General features: G+C 43.8%; 1 protein-coding gene across 1 annotated transcript in view; it reads left to right on the top strand.

Annotated features, from left to right (window-relative positions):
* Positions 1 to 3,151: 3,151 nt before the first annotated feature.
* Positions 3,152 to 25,524, top strand: part of NELL2 (neural EGFL like 2) — a 233,886-nt gene continuing 211,513 nt past the window's right edge. Inside the window, exons 1-2 of the mRNA XM_034769935.1 lie at positions 3,152 to 3,672; positions 4,114 to 4,242. Of these exons, the coding sequence (XP_034625826.1) occupies positions 3,618 to 3,672; positions 4,114 to 4,242 (184 nt within the window). The 5' untranslated portion in view covers positions 3,152 to 3,617. The remainder of the gene's footprint in view (positions 3,673 to 4,113; positions 4,243 to 25,524) is intronic.

Raw genomic sequence — 25,524 nt, 5'->3', positions numbered from 1 at the left:
TGTGATTTGAAGATTAAGTGAAATATACATTTGAATATAGATAGTTGCAATGTGGATGCAATGGGACCAATACCTTGAGCAAATAGGGCAGAAGGTCTGTGACTGTATTAGAGGTTGTATGGGCTGTAGTACAGGCCAAATGGGTGTTGTGCTACAGCTCTTTTGGATTTGGTTTGGATTTCACCTTTCCAACCCTCCTGCACTGCATATTCAGAAAACCTATTTACTCAGGCTTCATGGAAGAGGAGTGGATTTCCCTTGATGTGAGCAGTTCTCATTACTTTACTTTTGTCACTGCTTTGGATCTGATCTCAATGAGAGCTTTGCCATTGACTTCCATGGTGACCTTTGAGCAAAAAGGAAAACCCCCGATACTCTTTGGTGCTATTTTGTGATTAGTAAAAGGCTGGTTTTTAGGCATGAAAAAATGTCACAGATGACTTAAAATACCATAGACATGAATGTGACATTGGCAGCAATCATAAAATGGTGGAGAATTTGTAAGATTTGATAAACTAATAATATTTTGCACTTTTTTCTTTCACTGACAGTTTTACAAAGGCAAATAACTGTTCTTACCCCCACTTAGAGATGTGGCAACAAAGATGTGGAAATGTAAATATCTTGCACAAGGGAAGTTTGTTTCTGAGCTGGAAACAGAACCTTTGTATGAACTTAAGGTTCATCCTTCTACAGGCAGTGGCCAACAAAAATCTTGTTGTCACAAGGTGCGGCCCTCATCACCAGACTGGTGCCTCTTCCTGGTCGTGCTGGGGATTAGCTCGGGCTGTGCACCAGCATTTTCTCTGCTCCTGCCTATGGCTCCTCTCTCAGCTCCCAGAACCGCAGCATCCTCTTTGCAGCTCAGCCCTCCTGGTCGGTCGTTATCTGTGTTTCCCCCTGCCGGGTGGGGATGTGTATCTCTGTCCAACAGTCCAGCCACTTCCCTAGTGGCGAGTGAAGGAGGGGGCCAGGCCCGCCCACTACTCTGGGCCCCAATCCAGGGACCCTGTGAATAGCAGCCTTCTGCTGCTCCTCTGTAACCCCTGTTAATGCTGCTATATTTCCCTGGGCCACTTCGCCATGGCCCCAGCACCTTCGTCGCCCTCACTTCAAGGTACTCAGCTGCTCAGTTCCAGCAGCCAACCACTTCCTGTCCAAGGTGCTTATGGTTCTCTCTGCCCTCCAACTGACATACTCTGCCCGGCTGGTCCCTTTTATCGGAGCCTGCCAGGCCCGGATTGGTTGCTTCCTGCAACTCCTCCCTGATTGGCTGTGCTTCACGCAGCATCTCTGGGCTGTTTGGAGGACTCATCTCCATTGCTTCTTCTGGGGCAGGGCATGATTAACCCCTCTACAGCTGTGTGAGGTAGGCACTTCATCATACCTATCTTCACGATTTTCAAAATGTCCTCTTGAAAAATCTTCCATTTTCCTACAAAAATGTCAAGTAGGCAAACTGAACTTTCACCCATTCTTAAGAGTAAAAAATATTTTTGGTAGTTATTAGACAAAATCGATATGGTCTGTCCCATTTCTCTTCTTAATTCGGTGAAATAGTGTGTGGAAGTTTTGTTGGGGGAGCATATGTAATATACTCATCTGTAATATTACCCTCTGGCAATCCAGTTTGGATACCAGTTTATCCCTTACACTGAAAGATCACTGCACTGGCTGATGTGCCACTTCATATGCAAGTTTTATTTAATTACTGGAGATGTCTGATTTTATTATTATTATTTGTGCTCAAAGATCATTCCGAGACTTCACCCGAGCCTAAAAAATGATATATTGGAATAGTACTTGGGGTTCTTACTTTAATATTTTGACACTGGTTCCCAACAAGAACATGAAATAAAGTGGTAAAGCAGCATCACTATCAAACAGTAAGTGGTACAAGAGCTTATTAAAAGATCAGCAGCCCTCGTCCAATGGGGAAATGACAGTTTGCATTGTTTGGTGTGAGATTGTTATTCACCAGCATTCTCACACGTCAGAGACTTTTCAGTAGGGTATTTTAATAGGAAACTTCCACACAATTTTCCCTGGGAGGCATGCGGAGTATGTGCCTCACCCCCTCTGTAACCTGAGGCAGAGGGATGCTGAGCCCCCTGCCAGTGTCCCTCCGATGCTGCAGCAGCCCACCTTGGAAGAAGCTTCACTTCTCTGGAAGGGTTCCCATTAGAAAAGTTCAAATGGACTTTTCTGAATCTCGCACGTTGTCATGGAAGGGGCATGTCAGCGCCTCACCCGTCCTGCCTGGGCCAGGCCCCTCCAGGACAGCTCCCGCTCCTCACACAGGATGAACCCGCACCTTCTTTCCAAGAGCGCTGCCAGCTTTTCTGCTGCCCTAGGCAGCAGAAGTTCCTGCCCTGAAATGCCGCCCCCCACAGAGGCAGTGGAAGGTCCCACCGCCAAAATACCGCCACGGTTGCCACCCCCCAAATTGTAGTGCCCTAGGCGACTGCCTAGGTCACCTAATGGATTGCACCGGCCCTGCTTCTTTCTTATGGCTCCCACTCACACCCCCACACCACCTGCTATTTCCAGAGCACCCAGGAAGCGACAATCCCACCCTTGCTGAAGGCAGGCCTGCCTGCCGCCTTGCCCTTAGCTAGAGGCCCAGTGGGGTATGCAGGGGAAAACTGCGTTCTCCCTGCCCTACACACCATGGTCCAGGGGCCGGAGGGGCCCACACAGGCTTCCCCTTAATGAGGTGCATGGAGATCATCCCGATGATCCCTATATTGATGGGATCCCCCATCCCACGCCACTGCCTGTTAGCTCCTCGGCCAGTGGGGTGCAGAGAGGGGTAACTGAGGCTCCCCATCTCTCTGCCCATTAGCTCCTTTCTGATGATGGGAGCTGGGGCTCCCCGCCCTTGGACAGGGAGGATCCTAAGATGGAGGGCCCCCATTTTAGGCAGCACCCGGGAAGTCTGGGGCTCCCGGCATTAACCTAGCTGGGTCTTGGGGGGAGCTGAGACGCGGGGGGGGGGAAGGGGACGGACAACCCCCATTGCCTGCAGCTATTGGCCCAAGGCTAGGCAGGGCGCCCAGCCCCCCGCCGCCCCACGAGTGTCCCCCTCCGATCTTGGGGAGGAGACTGGAGCTCCAGCGGGAGCCCGCGAGGGGGAGGCGGCGGCGCCAGCTGCTCGTGAGCCCAGGAGCTGCGCTTGGTAACGGCGGCGAGGCTTGGAGACAGAGCCCGTGGGAGCAAGGGCCACAGGAGCGTCTCATCCTCCTCCCCCGCCCCAGAGGAGCAATTTATCCTCTCGCAGCCCGCTAGGCTCTCCATTGTCTCTGCCTGGCGGCGGGACCGGGCTGCGCTTCTCACTCCGCCGGCTCGCTCCATTGGTCGGCTCCGGCTGGCTTGTATCGCTCGCCTGACCGTGTGCTCAGGCAGCAGCACCTGGCTCGTGGGGCGAGCAGGCTCCGGGCTGGGGCGGCGGCTGCTCAGGGTTCAGGAATGATGTGCGCACTGGGGAGGCTAAGTTGCTCGCTCGCCTGTTGGGTCCGAGCTTTCTATTGAAAGAGGAGGCGGCTCGGGTGCGTGGCTCTGAGATTTTGCTCCCAACAGCTTTCAAAGGAGGGATATGGACTGACTAGCTCCGTACCATGGAGTCCGCGAGTTGGTTAAGCACCTTCTGCTTTCTCCTCTGTCTGAGATCAGGTAAGTGGAAGCCCAGAATTTTGAAAAGCAGCATGAAGAAAGAGAGTGACAGACAGATTAAGAGGAAAAACCAACCAACCTTCCCTCCTCCCCATCTCCCAAATCCCACAACTCTCCCCAAAATCTAGGAAGAAACAGATGGAATTAGAGCAGCCAGTGCGATCTCTCTCTTCACTGCAGTCTGGGAGAGGAACTCACATGAATTTTCTGGCGGAAACTCGTGTAGCTTTTTGAGTCAAAATGGAACTTTATGGCGAGATGTATGTTAAAGTAGGTCATGTCAGTCGGGCTGAGTGCTTGTCTCTCCCAGGCGCTGCTGATTACAGGTACTAGGCTGTGAAGGAGCTAGGGGATTAATCGACTTGTTCTCTTTGTTGTTTCTTCACGCTGTCGAAAAGTTAAATGCTCGGCAAATGGAGTAACTAATCATTTCTGGGTCAGTTTTAGGGTTTGGTGTGGACCCCTCGCTGCAGATTGACGTGCTGTCAGAATTGCAGCTGGGAAATTCCATAGCTGGAGTGCTGCAGGTCCAAGGGCTGCACAATGGGAGCAAAGCATTTCTCTTCCAAGGTATCGAGCATCTTTCCTATACTCCAGGCTGGGGTCAACCAAGGCCATTTGAATAATTTCTGAACTTGCTGGCAAATGTGTTTGACTGAACTTTTGCATTAGCTTGACGCTATTCCTGAGGGATGATGCACAGATGATCCATTTTTAACAGCAAGGTTGCTTTCTGCTCTTTAAGCATCATGTTTATTTTTTTTCTCTCTCCCTGCCTGCTTTTCTTTCACTCTCTTGCCCAGTTTTTTTTTTTTTGATTGATGGAAACTTAATTAATGTACGGCAGGGACGATGATGGCAGATGGCTTATTTTGTGAGTCGTGGGGAGCAATGAATAATAACAACACACTCTTCTGAGCTGGGGGCAATTGATTTAGCTGGAAAACGCTAAACTAAGCTCCAGTTCTAGCTAAGAAAATACTCACTGAAAGTTTTATGTGAATAGACCAAAATGCTGAAATGAACAGTCCAGAGACTTGAGGCAAGGGGCTAAAAACATGAACATTTGCAGGGAACAAAAGGGTCCCCTTTGAACTGTAATGTTGCACCCATTGTAAGAGAGAAAGAATGAATGAATTTTGGCCAGGTCTTAAAAAATCTGATTATTTCCTATGACAGCCAAAGGAGAGAAGCAGTAGTCTTGTCACAGTTTGAATAAATAAATTTCAGGTCTTAATTCCAAAATAATAAAACCAATGTGTAATCTAGTTCTCATTTTTAATGAAATAATAATGATAAAAAGATCATTTGAACTCATTGGGTTGGGTTATTTTGTCTATACCTGTTAATTTTCAAATGAATTTTTAATTATAGTTTTAAAATGTCATGGGATTTTAAATCAAGCTGCTGACAAGAATTAAATTCTGAGGGAAAGAAATCTCAGCCTTCATTTAAAAAAAAAAATCCTGAAAGGTGGATGTTTGAAAGTAGGTCTGTCATCTGAAAGCTGCTACAATGTGCTTTTTTAAATGTGGCTAAACGGGAGCAGGGAAGCTGGTTCAACATATGGTGGAGTGAGAATAAAGCCCGGCATCACTCTGCAGTTTTAAAACATAGAGGATTGATTGTTCACATCATTTGTTGGGTTAGGAGTTTTTACTCTGTTCTGAAACGATTTCTGGTGCAACAGGCAAGAGGTAGTGCTACCCAGAGAGAGCAGTTGTAATTTGAGAGAGGTATAATGTGGGAATAGAAATTCTTTGTCACTTTTGCATTAATAAGATAATCGATCCAAAATCTAATAGTCACTGAAGGGCTTTTTAAAGGGGAATCTCCATAGTGGTGTGTTTCCCTGCTATAGCCAGCATGTGTCACTATGATCATTAACTTTGAAGCATTGGAATATGCCTTCAAAAAGGAGCGAATTGACACATGCTGTATTTAAACAGAAATGGGCTCATTATTTCAGAGCTTCGACTTCTACATGAATGGATAGTTCTTAGAATGGCAACATGTTTGTGTGGCTCCATGGTTTAAGTCCTAAGATAGTTTTAATGTATAGCTAGTTATTCCATTTTAAGGCCCCATCCTGTTTTCATTGGGGAAAAAAGTCAAAACTCTCATTAACTTCAATGGTAATAGGACTGGCCATTTTCAAGAATAGTCCATTTTATTGTATATTTTCCCAGTGTTTGGAGAAATAGATTATGAGGGTGACTAAAAATCACTGGAGGTTTTTTAACTACTGCCTTTCTCTTTGTGTAACTGCAATGTAGTTCCCGGATGTGTTGCCAATCTAATCAGATACAATGCTTCTGTTAAAGGTCAAGGACCCTAAACAAATGGGACCGATAGGACCTTAAACTTTCAGGCTTTTTATTATTGTGGTTCTTCTCCCTAGTCCCCTTATTATATCTAATAAAAATACTTTTGTCTAAAGTGTTTACTGAGGGCACTCAGCATCTCCTGTGAAGCCTTCGGCGCGTTGCAGGATTGGATACTTTTCTCCTATTGTTATATGGCTACATGACTGATTTTCTTACAATAAAGACAGCCTTCTCTGGGTGGACAGACTTACATTTTTCTTACAGTATGGCAATTCCTATATTCCTAAATGCAAATATCAGACCAGTGGTCTATTTAATCATCTTCATTCTGGTCTTAGAGAATAAAGCACCGGGAGAACGAGACCATCTTTACTTCCTATATATGAATTTGCTGAATGCAAAATTATTGATTTTATTTTCCTCAGCCTTGCCAGGGCCATAGTCAGAGACCTAAATCCTTAGTCATATTCTGAAAGAGCCAAATAACAGAAGTGGTTAAATGAACAGAATGAAAGAATCCTGGATTCTTTACTAGCTCTATGGGGTCTCTCTTCCCTCTCGTCTTCTCTTCAGATAGCTTAACTACATGAGATTTTGCTATTTTTTCTATCAAGAGTGTCTTTGGGCTACACCTCAGTTGGTGTAAATCAGTGTAGCTTCTATTGATTATTTGTTAATTTTGTTGCTCCTCCTATTGAAGTTCTTGGCAAAATTGAATGGGAGCAGAATCAGGCCCTTAATTCAATCCTATTCAGAACAAATATTCTTGTTACATCTATTTAAAAAGCATAAAAGAACTGAATGCGGAATGTATCATTATCTTTAAACATTTCAGAACAGTGGAGGCATGAATAGCTAACAGTCACAGGACAATTAAAGAAACAAAAGGGAAAAGTGAATGTAACATAGTGGTCTCTCTCCTGCAATCCTTACCTGGAGAAAAAGGCATTTAGATGTAAGTGGGAGTTTTGCCTGAGAAGAGATTGCAGAATTGGTTCTTGAATCAATTTTTAACACAGGATTTTTTTTTTTGTCCTAATTAGGTATTCAGATAAAATTTTCTTTCAGAATTAATTCTCATAGGCACCTATATTCCCAGGAGATATAATTTACTAATGGGTTATGAATCTAGTTTCAATCTTTCATGGTCCCTTCAGTAGAATCTAGATTGCGTCATATACAATTTCAGGTTAAAAAATAATTCAACATTCCAAATTCACAGCCACTAAGACCCTTTTATTCTGTGTCAGTCTGATCCTGCACTATTAAGTCATTGGTACTTTTGCCATTGACTTCAAAAGGATCAAGATCAAGCACTATGTAGCTACAAGGGTTCCATCACTGCAGAAGTGTAATTGCACCATAATTGTAAGTACTTCACTGTTGCTGATGGGAGCACACATTTTTAAATAGAAAATGGCGGAAAGTCTTCTTCTAAAAAGGATGGTGTTGCTAAATATGGATATATACCAGTCACCAAACAACCACAAACACAAGTATGGCAAAAACTCTTTTAGAGGAAATGCCTGAATCTTGTAAACCTTAGGATTTCATACAGGTTGACTTGAAAGGCCAACAACCAAGAACACCAGCTGGAAATCGATATTTGCTGGTTGTATATGACACCTCAAAGTATATGGTGGTGCAGTCACTGAAGGATAAAAGGACTGAGACAATTACGGCTGCGTTGAGGAAACATGTAGTGTTGCAGTTCAGCCCACCAAGTTGCACCTGGTATAAAGGAGTCACCCTGTGCTTGGGAATTAACAGCTCATACCTTTAAGGAAACTCCACTAACTCCATTGTCTGTTTTCACATTTGTAATCGCAGGGACGTGCTGGCCGCTGCTTCCCGCAGCTCCCATTGGCCCGGAATGGGGAACCGTGGCCACTGAGAGCTGCGACTGGCTGGCCTGGGGATGGTCAATGTAAACAAAATGTCTCGTGGCCCGCCTTTGGATTACCCTGATGGGCCGTGTGCCGAAGGTTGCTGATGCCTGTGCTAAACTAAGGGACCATTCAAGGTGAAGTGGCCTGTTAACCACCGGGTGAACGAGACCATCTTTACCCAAGGGGTGTTAGTGAGTTACAGATTCTTGTAATAAACCATAAATCCAGGGTTTTTATAAAGACCATGATTTTTAGTGTCTAGCTAAGTTATGAATTTTAAGCTCCCGGGCTCGTTTTTTGAAAGTGTTATGCAGGTTTCCTTTGAGGATGAGGGCTGATAGATCAGATACAGAGTGATCACTTGGGAAAAGTGTTCATCTACAGGTGATAGGGTGTTTTTGTCTTTTATCATATTCCTGTGTGAGTTAATTCAAGAGCGTAGTGATTGGTTTCACCCACATAGTTGTTATAGTGGCATTTAGTGCACTGGATGAGGTACATCGCATGTTGTGTCTTCCTAGTATTTCAGAAAGGGCAATCCCCCCTCAGTAGTCTTATAAATGTTTGCATGACTGTGTATAAGATCCATGATCCACACTAGGAATCTGCTGGTAAAAGGCTTTGACATCACCATCTAAAACACTCGGTACTATGCTGTTTTCTTATCAGTGCACTTGATCACAGTGATCATTAGCTCAAAGTCTGTCAAGTACTCACAAATTCCAGTCTCATCTGCATAATCAGTAAATTGCTTCTCAGGCAAAAGTGCTTTTGCCATGTTGAAGTATCAGTTGTAATATTCGCTTATAGCAACCAAAGGACATATTGGGACACTGCAAGGAACAACTCTGGTACCCCAGGCAGGACTATATACAGACTGTGTTGCTCAAGGGTATGAAAAATCCACACCCTTGAACTACATAGTTATACTGACCTAATCCTCCCAGCACTATGTCAATGGGAGAGCTTCCCCTCTTGGGGAGGTGGATTAACTACACCAACAAGAAAAGCTCTCCCATGGGTGTAGGAGCATCTTAAGCGCTACAGAGGTGCAGCTGCACCAATGCAGCATTTTAAGTGTAGGCCTGCCCTAAAACTTCCTATGGAATCACTTGCCAATCAGATATAACAACATAATTTCAAAACAAAACAGCAATTGAACAATAAGATAACTTTACACCACAAGCTGTTAGTGGATGTGCTATCTTCACTGTTCATTATAAAGGCCTTTGAGATCCTTAGGAGGCAGGCATTATATAAATGCCAGATATTCTTATTAATTATACTTCTTCCTTTATGAGTACACAGTATGATATAGTTTCCATAGATCAAGGAGGGCGAAAGAAGATGCAGCCTTCCTCTCTGCAAATAATTAGAATTTCATGACTGCAAGAGTATTTGTTGCATTGTGAACTGCCCTTCTTTATCTTAGGAATTCAATGGACAACTACAGCCTGGATTAGAGACTAATGAAAAGTTTGAACATTATGGGTTTGATCCTGCCAAATGCTGAGCTTGTCAGAGTCCAGGAAAATACTTACACACATACATAATCCCATTGAAGTAAATTGTTTTCACTGCTAATAGAAAATTGTGTTCTCAGATTTTAGCACCAAAATAAGGACAGTAGGTGTAACTTCGTTTCTTTAAACCACTACTGTGAGTAATACTTTTGTATCATTCTGTCTCTGAAGTTCAGGGTCTGTATCATTTATACTCAGCTGGTGTCCAAAAGCCCCAATCCCTTTGCACTGGGTGCTGCACAAACACAAATGACCAGACAGTCCATCATGGACTCCTCTTGCATCAAGTTACAGGAGACGTTCAGTGGGTGAACAGATCACTCTACAGCATGTAAAAATAGGCATATAAAAAAGAGAATCAAGGAATGGTGCTGCATGATGTTTGTGTTATTATTGGACGGAAGTCTAAGGAAAGTATATATCCATCAAAGGAAAAAGAAAATAAGAGGACTGACAGAAAAGTGCAATCAGACAGTTAATAAATACTGGAATGTTTTTGGCTGTAGTAACTTTATGTAAGATAAATGTAAAAAGAATATGAAAGAGTAGAGAGACTTGTCTACACTACATAGGAAATCTGATCGAAGCTATGCAATTTGAGTTACGTGAATAGCGTAACTCAAATCGACGTAGCTTAGATCTACTTACCTCAGAGTCCAAACTACGTGATGTCGACAGGAGATGCTCTCCCATTGACTCCCCTTACTTTTCTTAATCTGGTGGAGTACAAGAGTTGACGGGAGAGCGATCTGTGGTAAATTTAGCAGGTCTTCACTAAACCCACTAAATTGACTGCCGATGCATCGATTGCCGTGCGTTGATCCCCCAGTAAGTGTAGACGAGCCCTAAGAAATCTTGTGATTGGAATGCTGGATTTTGGAGCTCATTCAGAAAAGCATCTAGTTTCTTCGGTTGAAATATTTAGCATTTAAGTGTTTATAGAAAAAGCCCAGATATATCTGACAAGCAGAAATGGTCCTGGTGGCAGGATATGGCAGGTTCCAATGAAGAATGACATGTGGTGTAAAACACAAAAGAGCAGATTTAATCTGTCAGTATGAATTATGAAATGACTTTAGTACTACTGGCTTTTGAATTGGCCAAAAAATAAAACTAAAATAGGCCAATTTGTACAATGGTTCATCATGACTATATGGATAGCTAGTTCAGTATATATAAAGGTTAGCAGTACACTATTGCAGTTTATATGTACTTATTATGAGTCCCTGGGTTTCCCGTCAGAAGGAGCATTGTGTTTTGGTCTGTAATTATAGCTCCTCTCAGTGCCAAATAAATGAGTTAGAAAGAAACTTTAAAATGACATAAGCTTTCACGTATGTAGAAATAGGTTTCATGAAGATTTGATTCTGGCTTTGCACTTCACAAGGTTGTATTTGTAGTATCATTCCCTTTCTAGTTTTGGAGAGATTGTGGTTTGTCTCTATGGAAGTAGCAGGGGGTTGGCTCTCCCTGGAGGCTAGGGCTGTAAGTGTGAAGGCTATGTGCCTCTGTACTAACTCCTGGCTCTCCCTGGGCCCTTCCAGTCAGGGCCGGCTCTAGGCACCAGCAAAGCAAGCAGTTGCTTGGGGCGGCATATTTGCAGGGGCTCAAGAATCCAGCATGGGAGCTGAGAACCAACAGGGAGCCCTGGGAGCTGTACTTCCTTGGTTAGCTCCCTGCCGATAGAGCCAGGCCTGGAGCAGGGAAAGAACTACATTTCCCAGCATTCCCTCGGCCGTTAGTAACAGGAAAGGGAGGGGGAAGGAGTATGGAACTGAAACCTGCAGCTTGCTGTGAATGGTAGGGACAAAGCCAGCTCTAGGTTTTTTGCCGCCCCCCACCCCAGCCCTGGGCTTCCCCCTCACCCCTGTGTTGCCCCAGCCCTGGACTCTCCCCCACTCACACTCTCTGCTGCCCCAGCTCTGGCCCGCACCTGCACCCCTCTGCTGCCCCAGCCCTGGGCTCTCCCCCAAAGAAAGAATTGGGTGGACTAAATGGACAGTGCCGCTCTTTATCTGAAGCCTAGCAAGGGAGGTACATGGATCCCTCTAGAATTTAAAATTAAAAGTAAGGGTGGGGAGGCTCTACTAGACTGGGCAGCTTTAGATACAGTACCAGGCACGTAGGAGGATTTCCACTTCTGAGCCATGGAAGCAGAAATTGACTTTTCTGTGCACATCCAAAATTCCTGCTGAGTGACCCGCCCTGGGAGCGAATTACCAGTGACCCAGAGCTGCGGCGGAAGGAGGGTGCAGTTGCGGGAGGGGGAGAGGAGAGAGCCCAGGGCTGGGGTGGGGGGCAGCCAAAAATTTTTTTTGCTTGGGGCAGCAAAAAACCTAGAGCCGGCTCTGCTTCCAGTTCCTTGACAGCATGGTTCCTGCAGGAGGACACTGTGTGTGGGAGGAAAGGTAGGGTTTGTGCAGCGTAGGGGGAGAAAGCAGATAAGTCTATGCTGACATGGACCCAATAGTTTACCTGCCAAAATTCTGTGTGATTAGGGTGGGCGGGGGAGATATGATGCCAAAGAGAGTAGCTAACCCTTTGTGGTTTCCACAGCTTTGAAGAAGGAGGAGATGATGCAGTAGGACTGGCATTTCTCTCTTTTGTACCTCTGCCTGTATTCAATGGAGTTCATTTCCATTGTCTGTGGAGGGGGTGGGGATAGGAGGGTCAATATAGCTTAGAATCTGGTAATTAATTCAATTTCAGTTACTTCTCCTACCACTGCTGTTTAATTGTATACCTATAAGTAACAGGCATTGTTGAATTCTAGGAATACTTACAGTACAGAAGTGAGGGTGCCGTAGTACCATATCAATTCCCTTAATAATCAGTTGGGGCTTGATTCTGCCAGAATGAGTAATACCTAATTCTGCAAGTAACCCTATTGATTTTAATAGGACTACTCATGGAGGAAGGTACTGTTCCCATAAGAATGTGAGAATGGGTCCCTTCTAATTTTAGGAATATGAGCAGGAATCTGTTGGACTCAGATTACAATCTGGACAAACCTTCTTTTGTCTAAGAACTGCTTTTTCCATAGCAATTCTGTTAGCTGGTTTAATGTAAAGAATTACACACCATTTACACAATAACTGTTGGCTAAAGCTATTCACTTACAGCTATAAAATAATCATAATTGCTATTGCACATCATTTCCCTGTTCTTGAAGAAGGCCCACATGCCAACTTAATAGAATCTCAAGAAGAAAATTCCTAACTTGGCTGATTGTATCTCTAAACACATAGGGCTCAATTCAGTATATTTGCATGAAAACCAGAGAGAGCTGACTATGGCACATAGCTCCAAAGTATGCAGTGTAGGAAAATACATGCACTCAGTACCGGTATATTCAAGTGGGAGTGTAAATTCTTGCTTACATTGATGAGGGAGGCTATTGAGTCAGTCAGAAGAATGAAGGCCAGCAAGTGGAATGGGCATCTCTCTGCATGTGACAGGACACCTAGGCAGCTGGTCAGTAGCAGATAAGCATAGATGGCAGTCACCAAACAACCTCTGTTGAAAGTGTAGCAGGACACAATGGACTCAGCTGAAGTAAAATATCTTATGTTGACAGCAAAACCACATCTGTTTTACATACGGTATAGTGCATGACATCTTGATCCACTATGTACAGTGAGATACAGGGGATAGGGACTTCTGTGCATCTGGTACCCGTCAAATGCGTTGCCTCCACATTGCTGCTCAACACTCCCAGAGCAAAGAGATGGCAACGTGAGGGTGAGGTGTTGCCACTCTGTGTGTAGTTGTTTTTCTGTAATCTATCTCTGATTGAACACGTGGTCACCAGAGAACAGCTTTGACCAGCTATGTAAGAGTTTTTGTGGGTTTTCACAGCAATCATGTTCAACTGGTCAGGGAGAACGTAGGAATTTCCTGCACAGTACCTGATACTCTGGGTCAGTGCCTGAATGTATTTTTCTTCCCCTTACCCACACCCAACTCCAGTGCCTGCTGTGTGTGAAAGCACAGGTATGATATAAGGAACAGGGTGCCTGAACATTCCTGTGGTCCAGTCCTGCCTATCCACTTTTAACTCATATTGTCCAGAGCCCATAGACACGGGATGGAAAGGTAACTGTAGAATTGCTTGCTGAATATAAAATCTGTCACAGTTTCAGGCTGACTGTACTTATGTTCCTCCTTCATGGTCTACTTCAGGAATGCCCAGTCAGGTCTCAGACCTCCAGCCACCACCTATCTCTGGTCAGGGACCTATGTCCCACTCCCTTCTGAGCAGGGGTTTTAAGGTTGCATAGCCCTCTGTCTTACATTGTGCTATCTCCAGCAAGCCAGTCTGCCTAATGGCCAGCACCTGGGCTTTGGTTTCTCTCTGAGGGCTATGATAAATGTGATTTACCAGTAATCCAAACAGCTCTTTCTGAGCAAGCACATTTATTCATAGGGAAAAAGCATCACAGACAGAACATTAAAAAAAACAATAAACAGATTTAAATGCACACTAAATATACCAGGAGTCACCCATCAGTCTTATGGGGACCCTGGTAGCAGGGTTGAGGCCCCTTTGGACAAAAGTTCATGTCCATTTGCTGGCTCAGAAAGAAAGCCCTGTGCCAGTTCAAGCTCACCTTTTTATACCAAAATCAATTTCTTTGTGTGAGTCTATGGAATATCCAGTTTGAAACAGTATATGCAAACCTCTTCAGTGTTTCATTAGCAAAGAGTGAAGCTGAATGCAGGTTACATAGAACAAATGGAACTTTGATGTGGACACAGAGACAAAATGAGGACAGATACATGCACAGAATTAAGTGTCAAGCCACAACTTTTGGTAAATTTGAACACAGAGAAGGGGTGCTACCCACCCATCACCCATAATCTCCTACACCAGGCACTTAATTGGTTCCAGTGTGGTTACAGGACTCCTTACCGTATAACCTATAACTCAGGGTAGGCTTTCCTCAGCCCATTCCACCCAGGACTCAGCTCTCTCTGGGTCCCAGCACCCTCCTCCCCATGAGGGGACAGGGGGTGGGGACCACGGCCTACAAGGGCCACAAGGACTCACCTTGACCTGCAAGGGCCACAAGGTCTGACCCTATCCCATGAGCCCGAGATCCATCACCAAAATTCCAGGTCTTTTACTTCTCTTAACCCAGGCCCCCATGGTTTGTTAGATCATGAGAGCTGGGGAATGTGGCCAATCAACACCCCTCCCCCTACAGCCAATAGGTGCCAGAGACTCCTAGGGGGAGGATCTACCTAGTGTCCCTTAGTGAGTGTCTCCCTCCCTTGCTGCTGTCACTGTCCCCCTTTCACCACCAGCCCCATCAAGTTCCCCCACCCGTTGAGACAGGTGCATGGCATTTATTAACCCTGTGCATTGCTTTCTCCATGTGGCCTAGCTCCCAGCATTCCCTGTTCCACTGGTGTCCATTCAATAACAGTCCCTCCAGGGAACCTGGATTCTCTAACTCCATTTCCATTGATCATGATACATGTTGGGGTTGGTACCTTTCTGGAGTTGTTTGGTCTCAATGACTCGCCTTAATAACCTGCTGTTTTTAGTTTCTGGAGGATTTGTGGTAATCCTCCCCCATGGAGTAGAACACAATTGTACATAAACCATTCATAAACTTAATACAATGGTCCCCAAAGATACTTCATGTGGTTGCAATATCTGTCACAGAGTGTTTTACTTCACACAGGCCAGATATTTTCCATGTAGAAGTGTTACACTTAAGAATTTGGCTGCCTCCTGTGTGTCTCAGGCAGGTAAAGAGTTGAGCTCATAATGTATTTAAAGCCAGTATAGAAGAGTTTGAGATTATATTTGGCTGTCATGGGAAACTCCCCTTTCATGTGGTTACTCTTCAGATCCCTATGGTTTGTCATGTTTCAATATCTCTCAGGTTTCAAATTCAGCACAGCAGCCAGTTCTGTCATGTTAAAAGCTCAAGGGAGAGTTGTGTATGTCATGAAGCACTAGAAAATATTTCAGTGCCCTGATCTGAAAGTGAGTCGTTGTCACTTCTCCAGGGTCCATCTGTTTTATCTAAATCCCCCTTTAGCTTTATCTCAAGCTCTAAGATATGCTAATATGCCCATCACCATTGTATCTAATGGTTTTGCCCTAAAAAAATAGACTTAATACGATATGAAGGGGGCTCCAATATGATAGTGGCACTCTTCGGTTAGAGGTAGCAATAGTTACATTGCTTTTCCATTATAAATGCTTATTTGGATATTTCAGGTGATTATAATAGTCCTAAAAATAACAAACAAATTTGTTGCTAACATAACATGATTAAGGTTCAGCCTGGGAATATGTTTATTTTTATTAAACTTGAAAAAAAGGTTTTTTAATGTATAGGCTTGCAGATAAAAAATAGAAAGTGGTTTCAAATGTTATTTTGTACTCCTGTAATTAAAAAATGTCTTTTTTGGTTCAGCACTGCACCGCTTTAGTTTGTTTGCTGAACCTGAGGCGTTGGGAGACAGCTGTGTAACATGACTTTAGAAAAGTGGATTTTGTACCCAACCAGCAACTGCTGACAGATGCTAGTCTTAATGGAAGGCTAGAGGTAGCATAGCATAAAACATGAATAGAATAGAACAGAACTCTGAAAACAATGTTCATGAGGGTTTTAGCATATAGATTGAACATATATTTGCAGCAGCAAAATATTGAGGGCCAACTGTCATGTTTCCAAAGGAGCTATTACAATCCATATTGTAGTGATCCATAAATTGTGGACTCTTTTAGTGAAATTTGACCTGATTAGACCACAGTGGCTACAGTTTATGGTGGCAAGAAGACTCATCATAAAGAAGGCTCATGTCAGCCTCGATAACATAGACTGTATTGTAAAAGTCCCTAAAGGCAAATATGTAATAAACCAGAAACATTCCAAAGGAACTTTTGTGGCTTTGACGTCGAAATCTGTGTTTTAATAACTCTTTAAATACGTATTTGCATAATAGACCATTCAAGGGAGTTCTTATAATTACTATCTCCGGAACTAATATCATTTGGACTTCAAACATCATCACCTGTAAAAGTCTTAAGGAACCAAGAGGAATAAGTAGGTTCTCTGGTCAATAATCCTTTTTAAAATTTTCCTAAATACAATTTATTTTAAAAGTTGAGGTATAAACAGATTAATATAATGGACCATGTGAGGTCTGGGGGGAGGGGGTTTGCTGCAAGGGCAGAGGCAGCCAGTCATGGAGCAGGAATTTGATTGTTGGCTTTACTGAGACCACACCTGCAATTTGCATTCATTTCTGGGCTCATCCATCTCAAAAAGACATTGATATAAAGCAAGGAGTGCAGAGGACAACAATAAAAATGATTATATAGCAAGGAGGATTGACTTACTAAAAAAAGATTAAAGGAACTAAATATATATCGCTTGTCTAAGCAATGACTATGATGTAAGATGATAACAGTCTACGAGTTTTAGAAGGTTGTAAATCCCAAGAAGGAAGGAATTATTTAGTATTCTGAAAGGTGAAACTAAGAATAATGTAATGATATTAAGAAAGAAAATTTCAAATAACAATCAGGAAAGTCTTCCTGACAGTGAGCTATATTATATTGTGGCTTAGTCACTGAAAGGAAACGATGGAAGTCCCCATCACTTTGCTCTTGTAAAGGCAGAGTGGAAAAATTCTAGAAAATTATAAGCTAGGTTACAGTCATATTTTAGTGCATTAGGTGGGGACAGACTGGCTGACCTAATAAGCATTTTTCAGTTCTATTTTATATAAATCCATGGTGCTGAAAGATCCGTTAGAGCATAGTGTGTGTGTGGGGTGACTATAGAGGTAGATTTTTAAAGATATAAAGGGGAATTAAATGCCCAACACTGATTAAGATCAAAGGGTTTCCCTTTGTGCTTTTGAAAATCATTCCCATAATTTTCATGTATTTTAGAGTTTACTTTAAAAGTATTTTACATAAAACTGACATAATGAACTAAAACATACACATGCAAAGAAAACCAAAGCTCAAGCTGCTGTTCTAACCTTTGTTCATCCTAGGGTTGTAGATTGAGCATTACTTTTAGTACCTATGGTAGTATTCGTTGGGACTGGTAAAAAAAATGTCAAATAAAACATTTTCCTAGAAAAATGGGTAGTCATTGAAATCTGACTTGGGCACAATTTTCCATCAGAAAAAATCAAAACTAAATAGTTCATGTTGGGTCAATATTAATCTCTAGTTTGGTGTCTCATGGGAGCTGTAGTTCTGGTTCCCTCATGTCCCCATTCTTCCCAGGGGCTGTGCTCCCTAGCTGGACTACATCTCCTATCACACATAGACATCTCTCCCTCTGCATTTGTAAATCAAAATTTTTCAAAACTTCTCTTTCCACAAAAAGGTTTTATATTTCAACTTTTTATCACTGTTTGGCATGAAAACAAATGTTGAAATAGCAGAGGGGCAAATTCTGGTTTTTGATCACCTCCAAGTCAATAGCTACTGATCCTCCTTAACTTTTAGTAATTATAAGCCATGTCATGTGTTTGGGGCCAGGAAATAAAGATCAGTCTCCATTAACACTTTATTAGTCTCTATTAACACTTTATTCATCAATTTAGATGAAGAAGGAGAAAAACTTTAGCCCTAGTATCTAACAAGCTTGTGGAACCAGTCAATTAACCCTGAAATAGTTACAAAAGAACTACATACTAGGAAATCTGCACACAACAGATACTATAACAATAACTACCATTGCAAATGTGAGGGGTTAGTTCCAAACAGAAAGTAGCTGTCAACCTACCAAAATAACAGCTATACCATCCTCTCTAGTGTCATATATTATAACTATCTGTGAAGGTCAGTACTATAGGAAGAACTGAAACACCTGCAGAAAACCAGAGAACACAGACTCTTTCTTTAGGATATTCAGAATACTACTGACAGAAGTAACACATACCCACGTGGTCGCTGACAATGAAAAAAACACAAAGAGCAACAACCAAGCTTCAGGTGTTAAATCCACCTTGGCAGCCAAATAGGATGCAACAGAAGAAATGGTTAGATGAACAAGAAGTGATTGGGTGATCAGAAACCATTAGTCTCTGAATCTTAGTGATGCTTGTACATTAACTCATCATAATCTTCTCATCTCTTTGGAGACCTTGAATTTAAATTTTCCTATTTGTGCAGTGTAATAATTGGCTTTATTAGTTTATGGTTATTATTTTTGATTTCTTTCTTTCTTTCTTTCTTTCTTTCTTTCTTTCTTTCTTTCTTTCAAAAAGGATACCAACGCCTGCCTTGTGATGGATATAGCCAAGGGGTAGGCAACCTATGGCACGTGTGCTGAAGGCGGCATGCGAGCTGATTTTCAGTGGCACTCACACTACCGGGTCCTGGCCACCGGTCCGGGGGGGCTCTGCATTTTAATTTAATTTTAAATGAAGCTTCTTAAACATTCTAAAAACCTTATTTACTTTACATACAACAATAGTTTAGTTATATATTATAGACTTATAGAAAGAGACCTTCTAAAAATGTTAAAATGTATTACTGGCACGTGAAACTTTAAATTAGAGTGAATAAATGAAGATTTGGCACTCCACTTCTGAAAGGTTGCCGACCCCTGATATAGCCTTTTGTAACCCCGATCTGTGATATGAAACTCAGGCTAGGAAATAAGATACATTTTTTAACAACTGTTCTGTGTGTTGTGCCCTTTTATGGTCCTAGTTGTGCTGTAAGACAATGGGATATTTTCCTTGATGTCTTCAGTTTGCGTGTTAGCCTTAGCAGCATTGCTCAATGTGATATTTTTGTTTATTGTTAGGTCAGCTTGATACAATGTGTTCATGTGGTAATATAGAGTAGAGCATAACGTAGTGCATATGCTGCTAACAGCAGCAGTACAAACCAAGACAAGTTTGATTTTTCTCCACAGGTTTAAGGTTTTTCAAAACAGTTTTCTAGATGCTTTCAAGAGTTAAAAATTATCTATACTAGTCACAACCTCCAAATGGAATTAGAGGATGATTATAACAAACAGAAATTCTGCTTATCACTAATACTTCTAAGTCCTTGTTCCAGAATAATGGCTTGACTTTTGGGTTGGCATCAGCCCCAAACAACCCATGAACAAGCTTACTGGCCATGTATTGCAGGAAATATGACAGACGTTCTATATTATCTAATGAGGAAAGCAAACAAAAGAAAGCATCTTCCAAATTTGCACTAGCTATTAATAAGATTGTCAGAACATAGACTGTGGGGCTATGGAAAACTGGTAATTAAAATAAAAATCATAGTGCAATGTATGTGGGTGGGTTAGGTGGCCTAGTGATTAGCACACTTAGTGCCACCTCCCAGTGGCTAGGTCTTGCAATTCAGGCCCTCCTTTAATTGGAGATACAATGAGGTCAGCAGATGGCTTGGGTCCCTCCTGTAGTAGGGGCAGTGGTAGGGGAGCCCAGGCCTGCCCTCTCCACTGGGCTCTAACAGCGCCTGGCAAGGTGCCTGCTGAGGTGCTCCCTGGGTCACTTCCTACTGTCTGCTTTTCTCCATCAGCTTCCAGTCCATAATAAGGTAAAAAGAAAAGGCAACCAAACTATCAGCCCCAACCAGGCTCAGCATACATTATTATTGCCTCATGGAGGTTTCTCCGGCACCCTTGTCAGGAGCCTTCATGGTAGATTGTCCTCCACCTCAGCACCCCTTCTTCTGCGCTGAGTTGTTTCCTTGTCACCCCTTTCTCCAGTTGGAGCATGCTCTGCAGGGCTGGAGGGGTGGGGCTACCTCGGCCCAGAATTATCCTTTAATTCCCCCTCCTCCCCCGCCTGTCCAGTGTGGGGTTTCCACATCTCATCCTATCACATGCAGACGCCAAGGAGTTTTGTCCTTTCCGAGGAATTTCATTAACACATTAGAGATTGACATTTAATGGCACCCACTCTGTTACAGATCATATACTATATAATGACATAGCTACAGTGAAAGATTGTATCACTGTACAAATTTAAATATACTATTTTGGCCTGATTGTACCTCAGTAAGACTGTAATCCCTGCACTTGCATACTAGTTGCTTGTTGTGTTCATTAAGAAACACAGCATACAGGAGTCCATACAGTCTGGGCACTAGTTGCCAGTGTATGTTGACTGAGTCTTTATTTCCTTTGACTCTTAGGTAGGATTTAATAGTTGCAATAAAAGTGTGGAGGGTTAATGTCTGTAATGTCCATTAAGCATAGTCGGCCTTTAGAGCTCTGGAAGCCAAGGCCACCTACTTCTATTTTGGAAACTTAGAAATATAAAGGACAATCACAGTTTTGACCTTTTTCTAAAAATATGTTTCTCACCTTTTACTTGCAAAGAGCCTTGAAAGTATATATATGAAAATATGCTGCTGTAAACCAGTCACTAGGGTTGGATGTTCCATTCTGTTTTTATATATATAAAACTTTAAAATGTAGTTTTTTTGTTACGTATTTGCACTCAAAAACAAAACAATGTAAACTTTAGAGCTGACAAGTCCACTCAGTCCTACTTCTTGTTCAGCCAGTTACTAAGAAAATGTTTGTTTACATTTACAGTGTCACCTGAACGTGAGAACAGGCATTCACATGGCAGTTTTGCAGGCAGAATTGCAAGGTATTTACATGCCTCCCTTCATGCTTTGGCCACCATTCCAGAGGACCTGTTCTCACTTTCAGGTGACATTGTAAACAAGAAGTGGGTAGCATTATCTCCTGCAAATGTAGACAAACTTGTTTGTCTTAGCAATTGGCTGAACAAGAAGTAGGACTGAGTGGACTTGTAGGCTCTAAAGTTTACATTGTTTTGCTTTTGAGTGCAGTTATTTTTTGTACATAATTCTACATTTGTAAGTTCAACTTTCATGATAAAGAGATTGCACTACAGTACTTGTCTTGGGTGAATTGAAAAATACTATATCTTTTGTTTTTTACAGTGCAAATATTTGTAATAAAAAATAAATATAAAGTGAGCACTGTACACTTTGTATTCTGTGTGGTAATTGATTTTCGTTACCAATCTGCCTGGGCCATAGTTGATCAGGCTGGGCGACAGGATCTTTTTTGGGGAGGAGATGACGAGGCACACCAAGTGTCTAAATTTTAAATCTTTATTAATAAAATAATAAAATACAGCAGAGAGTGCTGGGAATGCTCCAACGTCACTCAGGGGAAGAAAGAAAGCATTAGAGCCCCAAGCCCTAACCCACTTTCATACTCACACATGCACTACCCAAAGCTGGCCAGGCCTGGGTGTAATGTAAGAAGAAGAGGGGAGGGGTGGATGGGAGTTCTTGCCCTGGGCCCAGGTCATCCAAGAATCTGCTGTAATCTCCAAATTGCTCCAGCTCTCGGGAGGGTTTTTAAGTCCTGGGTTCCTTTGGGGGTGTTGTCGTCCAGGACCCTCTGTGCCTGGTGCTCTTTGTACCAGTCCCAGTCGGCTTGCTGTGGCCTTCTCGGCTGCCCAAAACACACCGGCTCTGGAGAATTTGTTTTCCCTTCTGTTGGCTTTCACCGTTGCCACCTCATTCTCTCTGTTTTTGCTGCTATCTTTGCAGCTTTGCTCCACTTAGTTCTCCTCTTCTCATGACCAGGCGTCTGTAGATTTCTCATCAAGCCCATAACCTCGGGCCGGAGTCAGCATCTTATCTTCACACAGAGCTAGCTAAAGTGCCGAGTTAACCCGTTCTGTACTTTTTATCTTTCTTCTTCCCACCCCCTTTGGCCTCTCGTACTCCTGCAAAGGAATCTTCCATTCCTCATTCACACACCTTTTACCCTCCCCAAAATGTTTTGCGATGCTTGCAACAGCGTTAGCCACGTACAATGCTGATCTGCCTTCCCTGGGGACTCCCTGAGGGAGGGGACCATTGGGGTGTGACAATGAATCCTTTGTTTTTCTAAGAGAATGAAAGCCAATTTGCAGTTGTGTGGGATAGATAGGCTGTCTCACATGCTGTCAGTGGCTCTAAGCTGTAGCCCCACCAGTGTAAACTCTTCTCACATCAAAGGGTATGTCTACACTACGGGATTAATCCGAATTTACAGAATTCGAATTTTGGAAACAGATTGTATAAAGTCGAATGTATGCGGCCACACTAAGCACATTAATCCAGTGGTGTGCTTCCATGTATCGGGGCTAGCGTCGATTTCCGGAGCGTTGCACTGTGGGTAGTTATCCCATAGCTATCCCATAGTTCCCGCAGTCTCCCCCGCCCATTGGAATTCTGGGTTGAGATCCCACTGCCTGATGGGGCAAAAAACATTGTCGCAGGTGGTTCTGGGTACAGCCTCACCCCTCCCTCCATGAAAGCAACGGCAGACAACTGTTTCACGCCTTTTTTCCTGGGTGAACACAGCAGACGCCATACCACGGTAAGCATGGAGCCCAGTCAGCTCAAGACAGCAGTCATGAACATTGTAAACACCTCACGCATTATTGTGCAGTTTATGCTGAACCAGGACCAGAAAAACGAGGCAAGGAGGAGGCGGCGACGGCTGCGCGGCGACGAGAGTGGTGAGGATGAGGACATGGACATGGACACAGACTTCTCTCAAACCGCGGGTCCCGGCGCTTTGGAGATCATGTTGTTGATGGGGTAGGTTCTATCCGTGGAACGCCGATTCTGGGCCCGGGAAACAAGCACAGACTGGTGGGACCGCATAGTGTTGCAGGTGTGGGACGATTCCCAGTGGCTGCGAAACTTTTGCATGCGTAAGGGCACTTTCATGGAACTTTGTGACTTGCTTTCCCCTGCCCTGAAGCACCAGAATACCAGGATGAGAGCAGCCCTCACAGTTGAGAAGCGAGTGTTGATAGCCCTGTGGAAGCTTGCAATGCCAGACAGCTACCGGTCAGTCGGGAATCAATTTGGAGTGGGCAAATCTACTGTGGGGGCTGCTGTCATTCAAGTAGCCAAAGCAATCATTGAGCTGCTGCTACGAAAGGTAGTGACTCTGGGAAATGTGCAGGCCATAGTGGATGGCTTTGCTGCAATGGGATTCCCTAACTGTGGTGGGACGATAGATGGAACCCATATACCTATCTTGACACCGGAGCACCAGGGTACCCAGTACATAAACCACAAGGGTTACTTTTCAATGGTGCTGCAAGCACTGGTGGATCACAGGGGACGTTTCACCAACATCAACGTGGGCTGGCCAGGAAGAGTTCCTGACGCTCGCGTCTTCAGGAACACTACTCTGTTTAAACGGCTGCTGCAAGGGACTTACTTCCCGGACCAGAAAATAACCGTTGGGGATGTTGAAATGCCTATAGTTATCCTTAGGGACTCAGCCTACCCCTTAATGCCATGGCTCATGAAGCCATACACAGGCAGCCTGGACAGGAGTCAGGAGCTGTTCAACTACAGTCTGAGCAAGTGCAGAATGGTGGTGGAATGTGCATTTGGCCGTTTAAAAGGTCGCTGGCGCGCTTTACTGACTCGCTCAGACCTCAGCCAAACCAATATCCCCATTGTTATTGCTGCTCGCTGTGTACTCCAAAATCTCTGTGAGAATAAGGGGGAGACCTTTATGGCGGGGTGGGAGGCTGAGGCAAATCGCCTGGCTGCTGATTACACTCAGCCAGACACCAGGGCGATTAGAAGAGCACACCAGGAAGTGTGGCACATCAGAGAAGCTTTGAAAACCAGTTTCATGACTGGCCAGGCTACCATGTGAAAGTTCTGTTTGTTTCTCCGTGATGAAAACCCACCCCCTTTATTGACTCATTCTCTGTAGGCAAAGAATGATGAAAACCCACCCCCTTCGATCACAGCTTGCTTTCAAAGGAAATAAAGTCACTATCGTTTAAAAATCATGTATTCTTTATTAATTGATTATAAAAAGAGGGAGAGAACTGAGAAGGTAGCCTGGGTGGGGTTTGGGAGGAGGATCAGCGGGAAGGAAAAGGCCACTAAAAAAAGATTAAAATAATGACAGCCTTTTACTTGGGCTGTCCACTGGGGTGGAATGGGAGGGTGCACGGAGCCTCCCCCCCCATGTTCTTACACGTCTGGGGGAGGAGGCTATGGAACATGGTGAAGGGGGAGGGAGGGTTATACAGGGGCTGCAGCGGCAGTCTGTGATCCTGCTGCCGTTCCTGAAGCTCCACCAGACGCCGGAGCATGGCTGTTTGCTCACACAGCAGCCCCAGCGTTGCATCCTGCCTCCTCTGATCTTCCTGCCACCACCACTCATCTCGAGCGTCTCTTCTCTACTCACGTTGGTCCCTCCTGTCCTCACATTCACTGGCATCTTTCCTATACTTTGAAACCGTGTCCTTCCACTCATTCAGATGAGCTCTTTCACTGCGGGTGGATTCCATGATTTCCACGAACATCTCGTCTCGCGTCCTCTTTTTCCGATGCCTCATCTGAGATAGCCTTCGGGACGGAGGAGGGAGGCTTGAAAAGTTTGCAGCTGTTGGAGGGAGGGAAAAAAGGAGAGAATTTTTTAAAAAGATACATTTTACAGAACAATGCTTATACTCTTTCATGGTGAACAACACTATTCACATTAGATAGCACATGTGATTTCTGTGCAAGGTTGCATTTTGCCTCTTAATATTGAGTGCCTGTGGCTTTGCTGCTAGAGATCACAGATGCAGGTCCGGGCAACAGAATTCGGCTTGCATGCGGCCATGGTAAGCCATTGTCTTTCGGCTTCTGCGCCCTCCTTTCCCACATACCAAGCAAAGCTCATTGAGTGCTGCGGTTTTCCTGTTAACCTTCAGCAGCAGAAAACAAACTAACCCCCCCCTCCAATTCTCTGGGATGATCGCTTTATCCCTCCCCACACCGCATGGCTGGTATCAGGGAAGATCCCTGCTAGCCACACGTGAAAAGCTCAGTGCCAATCGCCCCTCCCCCCCGCGCTTGGCTTACTACAGGGAAGGATTTCTTTTCAGCCACAGGCAAACAGCCCAGTAGGAAGGGCCACGTCTGTCTCCTTAATTAAATTCCCGTATTTCAACCAGGTTACCATGAGCGATATCACTCTCCTGAGGATTACACAGCGAGATAAAGAACGGATGTTGCTTGAATGCCAGCAAACACCGGGACCATACGCTGCCAGGCTTTGTCATGCAATGATACCAGATTACTTGCTACTA

Source organism: Trachemys scripta, chromosome 1 (assembly GCF_013100865.1).
Source record: "Trachemys scripta elegans isolate TJP31775 chromosome 1, CAS_Tse_1.0, whole genome shotgun sequence".
Taxonomy (NCBI): domain Eukaryota; kingdom Metazoa; phylum Chordata; order Testudines; family Emydidae; genus Trachemys; species Trachemys scripta.
This window is presented reverse-complemented; position numbering and strand designations above follow the sequence as displayed.